The sequence below is a fragment of the Camelus ferus genome, chromosome 33 (assembly GCF_009834535.1).
Source record: "Camelus ferus isolate YT-003-E chromosome 33, BCGSAC_Cfer_1.0, whole genome shotgun sequence".
Taxonomy (NCBI): Eukaryota; Metazoa; Chordata; class Mammalia; order Artiodactyla; family Camelidae; genus Camelus; species Camelus ferus.
In genome coordinates, this window is record NC_045728.1 from 941,030 (window position 1) to 955,511 (window position 14,482).

At 61.2% G+C, this 14,482-nt stretch overlaps 1 protein-coding gene across 5 annotated transcripts in view; it reads left to right on the forward strand.

The window, feature by feature from the left end:
* Positions 1–225: 225 nt before the first annotated feature.
* The window catches only part of OPCML (opioid binding protein/cell adhesion molecule like), an 872,021-nt gene continuing 857,764 nt past the window's right edge, over positions 226–14,482 (forward strand). For 3 of the 5 annotated variants that reach the window (XR_004316937.1, XR_004316938.1, XM_032472534.1), the window contains exon 1: positions 226–647. Coding sequence is in view for 3 of the 5 variants with exons in the window: in XM_032472534.1 (XP_032328425.1) it covers positions 383–647 (265 nt within the window). In the remaining 2 variants the exon portion in view is untranslated. The remainder of the gene's footprint in view (positions 648–14,482) is intronic. The other 2 variants (XM_032472535.1, XM_032472536.1) reach the window with 2 other exon arrangements.

The window sequence follows — 14,482 nt, forward strand, 5'->3', positions numbered from 1 at the left end:
TGGGCGCAGATTTAAACATCTGTGTGGTCCCCGTGGTCACCTCCCTGCCCGGAGAACAGGAAGAGGGACGGTGCTGAGAAATTGGCGTGAGCATTGGTCACACTACTTTCTTGTCGCGCCCTGAGCCGTGCTGGGGGAGGATGGTCTACACCGACAGTTGCAGCCCCTCCCACGAAGGCGCTCAGGGTGCCCACGGAGCAGCCAGAGCGCCGTGCACACCCTGTGCTCCGGGCGAGGGCGAGGGCCAGTGAGGGCCAAACTGCAACTCCCCCGGAGCCCAGCCTCCCTCCCGGAAAGCAAGTGCCCGCGTGTCGCTCAGGCGAGGGGAGCCAATGTGTGCCTCGGAGGAGGTCTGCTCTGAGCCCCACGCACGCTGGTGCTGATGGTTCTTACCAGCTGTGTGTCTGTGCAAGGAAAAGCCAGAGACGCTGCCTGCCTGCTCCCTCTCTCTTCTGCTCTCTCCCTCCCTTTGCAAACATTGGATTTAAACCTGCTCAGAATTCAGCACAGAGGAAGGCGGCCGCGGCGGCAGCAGCAGCAGCAGCAGCGGGAGCGAGCCCAGCCGCCGAGACACCGCAGCCTCAAGATGCACCACCCTGCCTGGTGGGCCGTCTTCTCGGTGACAGTCGCCCTGCTCTTCATCCCAGGTACCCGGGCGGGGTTTTCGGCTCCTGGGGCAGCTCGGAGAGCTTGGAGCAGGACCGGAGGGAAGGAGGGGAGCCCGGGGAAGGGGGAGTGCGAGATGCCCGTGAGGGGAGAGGTGGGCTTGCTGTGTGCACGCACACGCGGAGGCTCGCAGCAGGGGTTTGGGGTCTGCCCTCCTTTCCACGGTGCATCGGGTGAGCTGGATTCGAGATCTGCACCGTGCTGGGAGGCACTGCCGTTTCTGGGGAAGGTGCCGGCTGGCATTAACCAGTTGTGGTCCCAGGGGTAGGAGACGAGGGGCTTAAACTCCCAGCGATAGATCCTCGCCGCTTCTGTTGGGACCGGCAGGCTGGGGGGCGTCCTGCTCTCTCTCCATCGTTGCCGACTCCCTCCTCTCTGCATCTCCCTGGCGGCTCTGTTTTTCCTGTCTCTCCTCCTTTCTCTCTCCCGCTCCTCTCCTCCCCGCTTCCTTCCTTCGCCACCTCTCTCCCCTCTCACTTAAGCCCCTTCCTCTCCCATCTGTCCTCCTTTGCTCCCGCATCTCTCGTCTCAGCTCTGTCCTTTCTTTCTCCTTCCACCAAATGGGCAGATTGTGCCTTTGAAATTCAGAATCCCATTTCTCCCCCCGCTTCCCCCCGCATCCGAACCGTGAATTTCCCAACAGAATTTGGAATGTTCATACGGGGGAGGGGTGGGGACCCGCGTTTACCTGGCTCTCCTCAGCACCTTCCCTACCTCACCGAATGGTTTAAATGTGGTCCCACCTATCACAGCAGTTACTGGTTTGGGGAACAATTCTGCAGCGACCCAGGTGAGATGCTGCAATCCTGCCCGAATGAGCTCAGTGGAAGTGTTGCAGAACCCAACGCGTTTTAATAGGGTTGATAATTGCACGTGTGTCTTTCGCAAGCAGACAGCTGAATGCCTGCAGGCATCCTTCAAACAAGCTGAAGGGACTGGGCTGGGCTTCTGAGGTTTTAGCAGCACCAGAGGGTCTGTGGGTTTCCATCCTCAACCCCGGGCCAGCAAGAATTTTCTCTTTTTTTTTTTCCAAATTGAGATACATGCGTTTGGTTACACGTTAGCATCAACCCAAAGTCCTGGGGATAAATATGCAGACGTAAACACTAAGGTTCTTAAGCCTTACAAGTCTTGATACAGGTTAAACACAATTTTACGGTTTTATATTCAGAATTACTTGGTTTTCGTTTTGAAGAACGTGAAGCCCTAAGTATTTCTGAGCTACCAAAGTGAAATCAGAAAAATGAAAGTTTATTGGGGAGAAGGAAGAAGAGGACTGACTTAAAAAAAACCTATGGTATAATGTTTTGTAATGCTGTCTTAAAATTGTGCTCCTAGCAGAGCTGGGCCCTGCACAACTACGTTCGGGGCTGTCTGCTTCAGGTCGGGGCGTCGGGAGGGGGTGCTCCCCCCTTCTCCCAGGTTCCAGCCTGGGAGGGGGTTTCAGCAGGATGGGCTCAGAGGAAGGCAGCAGCATGCTCAGTACCTGCTCCTGCCTGGTAGAGGGAGCCAGGTGGGCGCTCCGGGTCCAAGAGAGGAGACAAACTTTCCCGTGTGTGCCAGCCCCTCACCTGGGTGACAGCTCGGGCCCCCCAGCACCCAGCCTCCCCCCTCCCGCTGAGCTGGAGCACAGCCGGCAGAGCAGCAGGGCTCAGACCCCCGCCCCCAGGGGTGCCGGCTGCATCTGCCGTCCTCCTGGCAGGAACGGGAACGTCGCACTTTCCAAGGGGAGGGCTGGGAGTGCGCGGTGAGCGGGAGCTGCATTGCAGTGCATCCTGAGGGGTGGTGCCTGCCTCCTGGAGGAGCCCCGGGGTCCTCTCCATCAGTGGGGAGCGCTGACCTTGCTGTGGGGGGCAGTCTGCACCCGGGGCCTGCTGTGCTCCAGGCCGTGACCTGGCCCCAGCCCCTCGGCCCTCAGGGAATGAAACTCCCTGGGGAGGGCGGCCATCCCTGCTGGGGGTGCTGGGACCTGGCCTGAGCCGCCCAGCGGGAGGAGGGCAGCTGGCCTGGGGGGTCCAGGGAGACCAGGAAAGCACCACTTCCGGAGGGCTCCGGCGGGGAGCGGGGCCGGCCGTGCCCAGAAGTTCCGGCGACCCCGGGGCTTGCTTGTGACTCCTCCTCACAGCCCTGAGCTCCTCTGTGATGTGTTCAGACTTTTCCTTTTGTTTGTAAGGATGCGTTTCCTCCCGCCAGGGGCTGATACCAGCTCGTTGGCCGCTTACTTTTCCTGCGTCTAAAGGCAGAGGCCAGGGTGAGAGGTGGGCCTCGGTGCCCTTTCGTTCTGCAGCTTCTGTCTTTTGGCAAAACACGTTTCCATCCCAGAATGACTTTAAGGCGAATGTTGTCGCCTGGTGCCTTCCGGTGGGGGTGGGGGCAGACTGATGGCCATGAACTGCTTTTCTGGGCAGAGTCTCTGACAAGTGGGACCTTGAACGAGCCTGCACCCAAGATGGGAGCGGCCCCCATTGACAATTTAGTTTCACCCCAGGCTTAGGGCGCTCCTGTGACCCTGAGCACAGAGAGTGAGGGGCGGCTGTGAGCCCAGGCAGGAGAGACCAGCCGTGCAGGAGCCTTTTGCCGCGGGTCTGGGGGCTTTGCAGGAAGAGGAGCAGGATGGGCGAAGCAGGTGGAGTGTGGGGTGCAGATTAAAACGCAGAAACCCTGCCCGCACTCAGACCTGCATTTCCAGCGAGCACCCCAGCTCCTTCTCAGCCCACTTGTCCCTGAGAATCTGCCCCCGCCTTCGAGCCCAGCCCCCCTCCTGCTGCCTCTCCCCTCCAGCCCTGAGGGACGGCAGGGCAGCAGGGGTGCGCGTGGGGGCGCTGTCTTTAGGGCCCAGGCTCAGCTTCTGAAGCTCAGCACAGCCCTGTACCGGCCGGGGGCGGCCCGCTGGTGGGGGTTTGGCTCTCAGTGTGGAGGGCTCTGTTGTCCAGGACCACGTCATCACGTCCTGTTTGTCCCCCTCTCCTCGGCCCCCCTGCTGGGCCGCTTCTGTCCTGACTCCAAGCAGGGAATTGGCTGTGAAGACTGCCCCTCCACCAGGACTGGGCTGTGTTCAGTCCCACACTCAGGCTGTGAGCCTGGGCTCCTCCCACGTCCCACTCAGGCTGGCCTGCTGGGCTCAGAGAGCCCAGGACTTGCACAGACGGCCGTGAGGTGTGGGCTTCCCCTCCCCCAGCACACACCTTCCTTCAGGCAGGCGGGCTGGGGTGCCTGGGGGGCACGCCCTCCCCTGCGGTGTCGAGAAGCCTGTAAGAGGGCCTGGTCTGCAGCAGGTCGGGTGGGAGAGTCCCCCAGACTCACAGCAGAAGAGACGTGAACGGGGCTGGGAGTCCGGGCACCGTCACGGCCTTGTCACCCTCATGACAGACACAGATCTGCACCCACTCCCGCCAGCCATCCTGTGGCCCCCAACCCCCTAAAAATGGCAGACGTGAGAATAGGGCCAGACGCGTGCTGTCAGCACCACCGGGCTGTGTCTCTGAGAAGCTGGGTGTTGGCTGTGGGGCCCGGCGCTGGGCAGTGAGGCTCCGCCTGAGGTCTGTCAGGGACACCTCCTCCCAGCGCACTCTGCTCTCGGCCCCGCTGCCCGTCCTGTACCTGCAGGGTCACAGGAGAGTCCTTACACGGCTGATGCATGCCTGGGCCTGTGAGTCAGCAGCTCTGGGCCTGGCCTCTCGCACCAGCTGCTGGGATCTACGGCTGACGGTCACACAGACCACAAGGGTGGCCCCCCCAAGTCCCAGACGGGGCTGGAAATGGGGCGCTGTGCCCACTCGGAGCCCTCTGGGCCTCAGTCTAGCCCATCTGTGGAGTGGGTTCCAGTGGTGTAGGCTTCTTGTCTCCAGGTGGCCGGAGTAGCCCGAACGTAGGTTAGGTATGGCAGGGTGGACACAAAAAACCCAGCCTGGTCTCCCAGTCACCGGGCAAGAGGAGGGGAGGAGGAGGGTGGGGCAACCATGCCTGCTCCTGCGTGCCAGGTTTTGGGGTGACGTGGAACCTGCCACTCCAGCCCCCGCTCATTCACCCGAGACTGTGTGCAGGCTCTGATAGACTAGTGCCTGGAGCAGAGGGCTCTCCTGGACCCGATGTCCTGGGCCTGCTGACTTTGAGCGTCCTGGGCTGGGGTTCCCTGCACAGCCCGCAGACACGGCCCCTCCGGTCCTCCATGTGGCTTTGCAGTGTCTTTGGGAGTGGGCTTGTGCGTCAGCCTCGGACTGCTGGCACCTCAGGAGCCCTGTCCCCAGGTAGCCTCTGGGCGGGGGCTTCCCTGTCCCAGGCTTGCTGGGCCGGAGCCCGGGGGCTGCGCCCGCCCTGGCAGCTGCCTCGGGCTGCAGGGCCTTCCAGACGCGGGGCCGGGCAGGGCTCGGAGGAAGGAGGCAGGCGGCACCAGCTGGGGTTGGCCCCGCTCCCCTCTGCCCCCTGCTGACCCCCTGAGGGCGCCGAGCTCCGGCCCGTGGGCTCCGGCCCCCCCCCCCCCAGCCTTTCTGTTCTCAATGGAAAACTTAGACTTTGCTTCTCTTCCTGCGAGGCCTCGGTTGCCTCTGCCTTTCCTGGACGGGTGGGGAGGCAGCAACACGGCAGGGCGTGAACACAGTTCCGTTTGCTAGATTTCTACCCGCCTCGACTCTGGGCCCTGAGACGGAGGAGTTTGTAGGGTCCAGGGCGGGACTGAAGGCAATTCTGAGAATGGAGCAGGAAGAAATCCTGTAACCAGAGATATACCTGCAGACAAATGGGCTTCCTGTTACCTTCCCGTAGAGTGAGAGTACAGTTTCCCCCTCTCCTCATTTCCCCGACTCACGTCCCCACACACACACAGACACACAGAGACACACACACACACACAGACACAGACACACACAGACACACACACAAGCACACCCCGAGCCAGAGCTAAGCCACCCTCACAATCACATGTGGCCTCTTAAGGAGAGCAAGCCCCGCCCTCTGGACTTGCCCGTCCGGCCTCCTGGGCTCCCTGCTGAAGCCGCCAAGCCGTGATGCTCCCCTGTGGACACCAGGGCAGCAGACCTGCACGCTGCCCCCGCCGTACCCCGCCATGGCCCCACGTGTGAGTGCTCCCCGGGGGCCACGCAGAGACCTTGCAAGTCCTTCCGCCGCCCCAGAGGCCGGCCTGGCACATTTCCCGGCTCCTCCCTCTGCCCACACCCCTCGGTACAGAGAGGCTGGGGACGCCCCTGCGGTCACTGGACCGATAACTTAAGTGTTTGCAAAATGCTCTGAGACCCCCCCCCCCCGGGCCACGTGCTGGGTGAGTGTGGCAGCAGTCCTTTAATGAGCAGGGACGCTGTGCTGAGACCCCCTGGAAGGGCCCTGCTGAATCCCTGTGTCGGGGTCCAGGCCCAACTGGAGTGGAAATAGCACGGGACAGCGGGGGGCCCGGAGACACCCGCCCATCCTGCTTTTCGAGGTGCAGACTCTCTGACATGGCCTGAGGGGGCGCCCTCGAACATTCATCCCTGGGCATTTGCCCTGGGGTCATGCAGAGTATAAGCCTCGTGGTTTACCTGGAAGATTTATCTTTGGTCTTGTTTGTTCCTCGGAAATCGTGAGATCAGGAGGGCAGAGGTCGTCCAGTTCTGAGCTTGTCTTTGCGTAAATCCCTGTGTAGACGGGGGCGGGTACAGCTTGGGGGTCGAGAGCGGGCCTAGCCTGCACAAGGTCCTGGGGTCGATCCCCCGTTCCTCCATTAAGAAAAAGAAGAACCCTGCGCAGACTTCTGGTTGCCTTTGGAATGGAGTCCAAGCACCCAGCTTGGTCCCCTCCGTGGCTGGCCCCTGCTCCACCGCCCTCATCGCTCTGAGCACAGCGTGCTCGCTCCCTCCTCAGGGGCTTCCCCTGGGAGGTCATCTGAGCCTGGAAAAACCTGGTCCTCCCCTGTGACGTTTCTGGCCGAGCGTCCTTTCCATCCTCCGGGCTCCGCTAAGTCTCTCGTTCTCAGGGGAGCCTTCTGGATGCTCTAAGGGAGGGTAGGTTTCCCCCCTTACCTTGCAAATCCAGGACGCACGGTTTCTCTTTCCCAACACTGTGATCCATGGTTTTAAAGTGATCCTTTGTTTTGTGCCTCTCTTCCTCCCCAGACTGTGGCCCCTAAAGGTAGGGGTCACACACGCTTTGTTCTCCAACATGACCTCAGTGCCCAGCGCAGCGACAGATCTGGAGCAAGTGCTCAAACGTGTTTGCTGAATGAATGAGTGGACAAGCGCACGGGTCACCAGCCCGTCACACAAGCGCTAAGTGTCACCTTGTCTACTCCGTCGTGCTCTCTCTGGGACCCTGGGTCTCGGCCAGCCCACCAGCACCCCCATCTGCAGAGTGAGGACAGGGGTGCCTTCTGCTTACGGGAGGCGGATGTGCAGAGAACGTGTGTAGCGGGTCCTCCCTCCTGGGTTCATGCTTGTCCACAGACACCAGCCCCGAGCTGCCAGCCAGACATGCGCGGCGGCTCAGAGCTGGAGCTCACGTCTCCTGAGGGTGAGAGTCTCTCCATAAACCCAGATGTGGGCCCCGGTGTGAGCTGCTGGCTTCGTGTGAACCCAGTTTCTCAGGAGGTTTAATCCAATCAGGGCCCCAGTTATTTGAAATTTAGGGTCTCGTCTGCAGCGCTGGCAAGTACGCACTGTACCAACCTGGCACAAGGAGGAGCTGTGCCCACAGGAGGAGGAGGAGGATGAGGGCTTGGCGACAGGGACGCGGACAGCCCAGCAGGGGACACTTAAACGGTTCCCTGGACGGGGCCAGATGGATCGGCATATCAGAAGAGGTGGAAGCAGGCTCGCTGTGTCTTGCAGCAGGTCCTGCGTGGCCTAGCCTGTCTCATCCTTGCTGCTTCGTGTCCCCGGGGCCTGCACGGCAGGGATGCCCGTCGCTCGTCTCTGCGCTGCAGCCCCAACACAGTCCTGTCCCTGGTGGGTTTATTGAGTGACTACTATGCGATCCCCGAACAAAAATCCTTATGGTCCTGACTCTCAAGAGGGCTGCTGCCTCGTGGGAGAGACAGACAGGCTGAGATACGGGCGTCAGGGAGGTCGCAGCTGACGTGTCTGCAGGGAGCGGTGTGTGCTGCGTGTTGGCCTGTGGGAAGGGCTTGGTTTGCCAGGGGGGCGAGGCCACCTTCCTGTGGAAGTGACAACTGAGCTGAGATCCCCAGGACGAAGGTGGAAATTACCAGAGCCCAGGGGATGGCCGGGGGAGGCAGACTGAACGGGATGTGCCGAGGCCGCGCAGCAGAGAGGTTCGGGGACGTGTCCCGTGGGGCTGGAGCACGGAGGAAGGCGGTGTGGTCCTGGATGAGGCTGGGGGCTGGGCGGGGCCAGACGATGCCCGCAGCCCTGGAAGCTCATGTCAGCTGTTTCGGTCTTGATTCCAGGAGGGATGGAACGTCACTGTGTGGCGTGGGGGGTGCCGTGACCTACACTCAGAGTCTTGCTCTTGTGCAGTCTGCAGAGTGGGTTCGAGCTGAGCGGTCATGGAGGGGAGGCCGGATGGGAGGCCGCCCAGCTGCTCAGATGGGAAACGGCTGGTGGTGTCAGATCCGGGAGACGTGGATGACGTGGGAGCCTCTGTAGGAAGGTCGTAGGCGCACCAGTGCATCTGAAGAGTCCAAATCTAGAAGTAAACCGCCGTTCGCACTGGTGGCCCCTTCAGGAGCGTGGGGAGGAGAATCTGTCCTCAGGGTCCTGCTCACGAGACGCTTCTTTCCGTGAGGGTGTGATTCTGCCCCGGGACGAGGAAGAAGCTGTTTTGGAGATTCCATCAGTCCTGAAGCCTCATAATCTCAGCCCCTTAACCGGCGTCCTCTCAGGGTCTAACGTGGGAGCTTAGAATTGCATTGCTCGCTCCCCATCCATCAAAACAACTGCCAGGGCCCTGGTGGTGGTGTCCGCCGGACTCTGCCCACGGTGACTTCCTGCTGAAAGAAACCAGGCGTTTTAGAGATGCTTTGATGGGACGCCAGAGTGATTTATGGGGACGAGGACACAACTGTTGCACAAACATCACTGTGATGACGGGGAGGCACCCGTGACCTCCCCCTGGCGCCCCCCGGACGAGTCGCACTGGTTTGGGTGGGAAAGTCGAGGTCCTCAGAACTGAAAGGGACACTGGAGATGGCTGGGTCCCTTCCTTCCATGACACGGATGAGGACACTGAGGCACGGGGAGTCTGAGTGTCTCACCTAAGGCCACAGCGTCAGGTAGGGGCCGGCCCACATGGCAACACAGAGTTTTCAGTAACTTGTGTTCACAGCACATGACGGGCTGAGCTGGGCTCTCCTCCTCGGCTGGCAAATAGACCTGTAGCCTCGGCCACTGCTGTTCCCTGAAGCCCTGTGCCCTCACTGCCCGGGGAGCATGTGGATTAGGGTGACTCCCTGGTACCTGCTGCCCGAGGACCAAAGGGGCAGGTCAGAAACCAGAGAGAAGCCTGTCCCTGCTCAGAGACACCCTCATCCTTTGAGTGACCTTTTTAAAGGAACCGGGAGACTTCTAGATACCAGTTGTTCCTTGCTGTGCAGAAGGGTGTGCGCGGCGTAAACGCCAAATCCCAGATGTGTGTCCGCTTGACTTGTCTGGCCTACACGCTGCGAGGGGCGCCTGCCTGTATCCTCACTCGGCCCTCAACACCGAGAGAAGGTTCCCGCTGAAGATGCACCGTCTGCGCACTGACGATGCAGGGCCAAACGGTGACCGACAGTGTGCACAGTGCGGCCACGTGTGCCCTGACCGCCCCGCGTGACGGTGAGGGGAAGAGCCCCGGCCCCTCCGTTCCCCAGCCCACAGCCCCCGGCCTCCACGGCGGGCTGCGCAGGGGCCGTAGGCAAATGCAGAAAGGGGAGCCGGGGTTCAGATGTGACCAGACACGAACGCAGGGGCGTGGCCAAGGGGGCAGAACTGCCGAAACGTGACCGTGCCGGGGCCAGGCACCTGCGGGCATCTTCCTTCTAGGGAGCGAGGCCTAAGGCAGCCGTGCTTCTCTGAACACGCCAACCTGGTTCTTCTGAAGAGCCCAGTGCCAAGGGATTCCCCAGCTCCTGGAGGAGAGGAGAAAGCTGGAAGAGGGAGTGTGGAGATGGAAATAGCCCATCGGCCTCCAGCCTCCAAGGGAGCTGGCGTTTCCTTGGGAGTCCCCTGGCTGCATCCCATGGGGACCAGAGCGCCCAGTCCTCCTTGGCACAGGGGCGGTGCCTCTGCGTGAAGCCCGGACGGGGAGGGACGGTGAGTCCGCTCTCAGGGTTCTGCGTCTCTGCCTGACGGGCCCGCCTTTGCTTGGGGAGAGGTCCTGGGAGTGAGGGGTGCTGCCGACAGCCACCCCCACGGTGTCCCTGGAGGTTGGGTAGCCCCCTGTTGTGACCCCACAACTCTTTCCTTCCTTCTTTCATTTATTTTTAAAGGGGACACCGAGCCCTTCTGCCGTCAGCTGGTGGGAGCTCGGCAGCAGAGGCCTCGGAAACCAAGACGTGGGCCCCGGCTCTGCCTCTGCGCCTGCGAGCTGGGCGGACCTGCACGAACCTTTCCACGGCTCTGAGTCCTCCCGGTCACCTGGGAGAGGACACTGGTTTACCTGCCTCCCGGCCAGTTGTGAGCCAGCAGGGCTGCGGGGCAGGATGCGCTCCTGTGCGGGCTCGGCAGCTCCGGGCGGGCAGGTCTCACGGCCTCACTGGGTCAGGCTCCTCTCTCCGACCGTCTCGCCGTGGCTGTAACTGACATGGAGAACCTGCCAGAGTCCCGGGAACATGGCTCTGGAGGACGCTCTGTCAGGGATCGACCGCGCTCACGGCCCAGGGTGGAGCAGCGTTCGGTTTGCGTCTCCTGCTTCCACGGAGGGTCCTGGAAGGTGGTCTGTGTTTCCCCAGCTGAGCTGCTCCGGCCCCACCAGGGGACGCGGCCTCTGCTTTTTTGGGTTGATACGAGAGAAACCTAAATGGGGCTGAGAATCGCTCAGTACGGAGGGGCCGAAATCCAGGTGAGAAGCGCCCCTGCTCTGAGAGCCAGGCCTGCCGCCATCTGCCTCCTAAGCTCGCGTCGCTGCTGAAGGTAGAATTTTGGGGAGCAGTGGGGGTGCAGGGGTCCTCCTTGGTGCTCCTGAACACGCGCTGGGGAGGGACCGACTAGCTCTCCCCCCATGGGGTCATCAGTGAGTCCCTGGTGACCCGACTCCCTCTGCTCAGGCCCCAGGGGAACCCCAGCGTCTCACGTGCCCCTGAAGCCTTGCAGCTGCGCTGTGCTGACCCAGGTTAGACCCACCGCCTGCTGTGGGCCTGGGCGGTGCAGCGGGGTGAGTCCCAGAGTTGCGCTCCTGTCTCGTGCCTGCCCGAGTCCGACGTGCCCGGCTTCTCGGGAGCCTCAGGAGGGGCCCGTCCTGAGTGGGTGGGGACGGTGAGCTGGCTCAGGGACCTGAGAGAAGCCTTGAGACCGAGGACTGCCAGGCACACCGCACTCCGAGCGAGCCTCCCTGTCCGTGTCACCCGGCTGCCTTCCGTGGCTCCGGCCCGCGGGGCCCTGACTGTGAGCCGATTACGGGAGGAGGGCAGAGCCGCCTTATTCCCTAACCGCCTGCTGAGTCTTTGTCTCGTCTCGGGCGGGGAGCTGCTCAGGCCCTCCTCTGGAACCAGAGCATTGGTTTTTCATAAGATTTTAATGTTGAAAACCAGGTTTCATGCTGCAGTGGGAGCGTGGAAGTGACGGGAGAGGTCGGGGGTGGGGAGAAGCCCAAGGACAGCAGGGGTGAGTCTTCCCTGCAGGAGCGTCCGGTACTCTGTGTTCTTCATTTTCGATTTTTCACGACAGTTCTTTGTTCTGCCGCTTTCCGTGGTGACACCTGGGAGGGAGTGGCAGTGGGCGGTTTCGCACCAAGAGAAACCTTCAGCTTCACTGTCCTGGACGTGGGCTCTTGGGCCAGTGGGCCTCTCGGCAAGGCTCGTGCTTGGCTCTATTTTGCTCTAAGAAATGGATACACGAGAAATATCTTAATTATTCTCTCACTATCCTGGCGCCTCCCGTCTTGCATTGTGTTGGAGCAGGGTCAGCGTGAAGGCCACCGGCCCAGCTTACAGCTGGAAGGGAAGTCAGGAGGGAAGTGGAACTCGGAAGGCCTGGAGGCCAAAGACAGGGAAGGACATGGGCCACGCACCAGGCCAGCAGGCGAGAGGGGCCGGGGGGGAGGCTGAGGCAGAGGGCGTGGTGGCCGCCCAGCGATGGGCATCGGGAGCAGGGGTCTGAGTCCGATGCTCCTGCCTCGGATCCGGGACCTGCCAGTGCTGAGGTGGCCGACAGGTGCTTCAGGGAGCAAGCTCTGCCACGGGCAGCGCCCCCAGGCCCTGGAGGGCAGGACCAAGCCCCGGAGAGACATCGGAGACCCCGGGAGCCAGCACAGTGCGTCCGGGGGCCCTACTCCCTGACCCCAGCTGCCTCTGACCAGCCAGAGTTCCACTCTCTCTCTTCACTTTCTACCATTTAAGGGAATGAAGACCTGTGTGACGCTGGTCTCCAAACTTTGTTTTCGAGCCTGTGCACACAATGTGTTTATTTATGCAGAAATTGTATATATATATATTTATGCATTCATACATTGCTGTACATACGTGATAACAGAAAGGATAACATGGAAATGAGTAAACAAAGACAGGAACTCTGATATCCCTTCCCTTCACTCAAAGTGACTCTCAGCGCATCCCCGGGGGTGAGGGCCACTGGGGACCAGTCAGGACAGAAATGTCCAATCATCGTTGGCAAAAGGCTCCAGGGGGCCCTGGCCTCACCGCCTCTCCCTGGGGTGCAGCGGGGGGCTGTCCTTGGCCGCAGACCACTCTGGAGGCTGGCTCGGTGCAGTTGCTATGGAAGGCCCGTCCGAGAGCAGCTGGTGGCCTTCAACAGTGCTGTCTTTGTGGTGAGGACGAGGACCATGGCAGTGGTCACAGACCCGCACCACGGATAGTCTCTTGTTTATCAGAAAAGACCATTGAAGGGAAATGAACGCAAGACAGTCTTTGTGGGGGAAGAAGCTGAGCGCAGGGACCCCCCGTCCCCGCTGCGTATGGTCCTCATCTCGAGTCCCCGCCCCGTCCTCCTGCTGTCACGGCTCTTCTCCAGGGACACCTGCTGCGAGGTGCTGAAGTCCTGGCTTGGAAGGTGCCCTCTCCCCAAGGGGAGGTCCAGCTGGGGCAGGGCTGTCATGAGCCCGCAGTAATGGAGACACGGGAAGGAGTAACACAGGAAGCTGGGCAGTGGGAGCGTGTCCCCGCACGTGGTCCCAGCCTTGGCGGCAGCCGGGACCAGGGGGGCCTCGGGTCTCTCTGGCTGCAGGAAACACACTTGGCCAAGGCCCCGGCCTCTGCTCTCTGGCGGCCATGGCTGTGTTGGTTTTGTGGCCACAGAGGGGCCGGTCACGCCTATTCTGGGGAGACACGGCCTCCTTGAGGGGCGACTTTGGCTTGAGGCTCCCCAGGGTCTTTGCCAACCTTCCTTAGAAGGACTCGCCTTCCCAGTCTGCCCAGCCTTCCTGCGGCCTCACCCTCGCGCCCCCCGGGGCCAGAGCTGCACTACAGTCCAGCCTTTCCGGCTCCGTCCCCACCGTCTCTCCCGTTGCTGCACATCCAGTCCTGTCGTGACGTCTCGGTCTGGACGGGTCCAGGCTGACATCGTGCTGCTGGGATGCCGGATGAGGCCTTGCTGCCCACTCCAGCCCCTTCCAGCCTGCACCCCCCACACCCTCCACAGAGCCCAGCGGGTCTCCCGGCAGCGCCAGGAGAGCGACGCGGTCCCAGCACCAGGAGAAGCCTGCGTGTTTGGAGTCTCCTGAACAGAGCGCGGGAAGCCCTCCCCAGAGCCTGGGGAGTGAGGCACTTTTGTAACCGGCCCCACTCCCCTGGCTCCTCACTTGGGCTTCTGGGTTTTCTCGACTGATGGTAAGGAGGTTTCCTTTCTCCCTCGACTTGAACCACATCCGTGTGGCAACGCCACTCACGTCTTCTGCTCGCGTCTCATCTTCCTGGTCTGCGATCTGGGGCACGCTCACCGTGTGGCTCACCAAGCTGGTTCCACCTTCAGTGACGCTTCCGTTTTTAACTGCTGTGGTTGCCTGTCAGCCTTTTTTTTTCCTTTAATTTTTAATGCATTTTATTTTACTATTATTTTTATTGGAGCACAGTCAGTTACAATGTATCAATTTCTGGTGCCCAGCACGATGTCCCAGTCATGCACACAGCACAGGGAACTGCATTCGGTACCTTGTGGTAACTTTTAATGGAAACGAACATGCCCATGAGCTTCTTGAACTCGGTTTCCCTAAAGTCCCCGTGCCACCGGCACTCTGGACCCTTCTGGGCTGTGGGGTCTGCAGGGGGGTGAACTGCATCCCTGGCCTCTCCCCACCAGATGCCAGCAGTACCTCTCCAGCTGTGACAACCAAGCGTCGACAAGTGTCCCCTGGGGGGCACAGCTGCTCCCGGCTGAGCGTCACCGCTCCGTGCTTTTACGCGTCAGGACGGCCCCTGCGCCCCGACTGTGTCAGCTGTCCCTCTCAGCCCCTGAGGGGCAGCCTCCTCTTTCATTCCACAGCTGGCACCGCTTGTCTGCGCTGGTTTCAAGTCCGTGAGAAGCTTCTAATTCTCAGTTTGTTTGTTCTACTGAAAATTCGGTTTATCTGAAACCTGTAGATCGGGTCACTGACTGCCTCGTCAGTGCTGTGTGCTCGCTCAGGAACGCTCTACGGGAACGGCTGACCCGAGGGCCGTGCTTGATAACAACACTGTAGGCACGGGGTAAGGCTGGTCTCCGGAGGGCTCTGTCTGGAG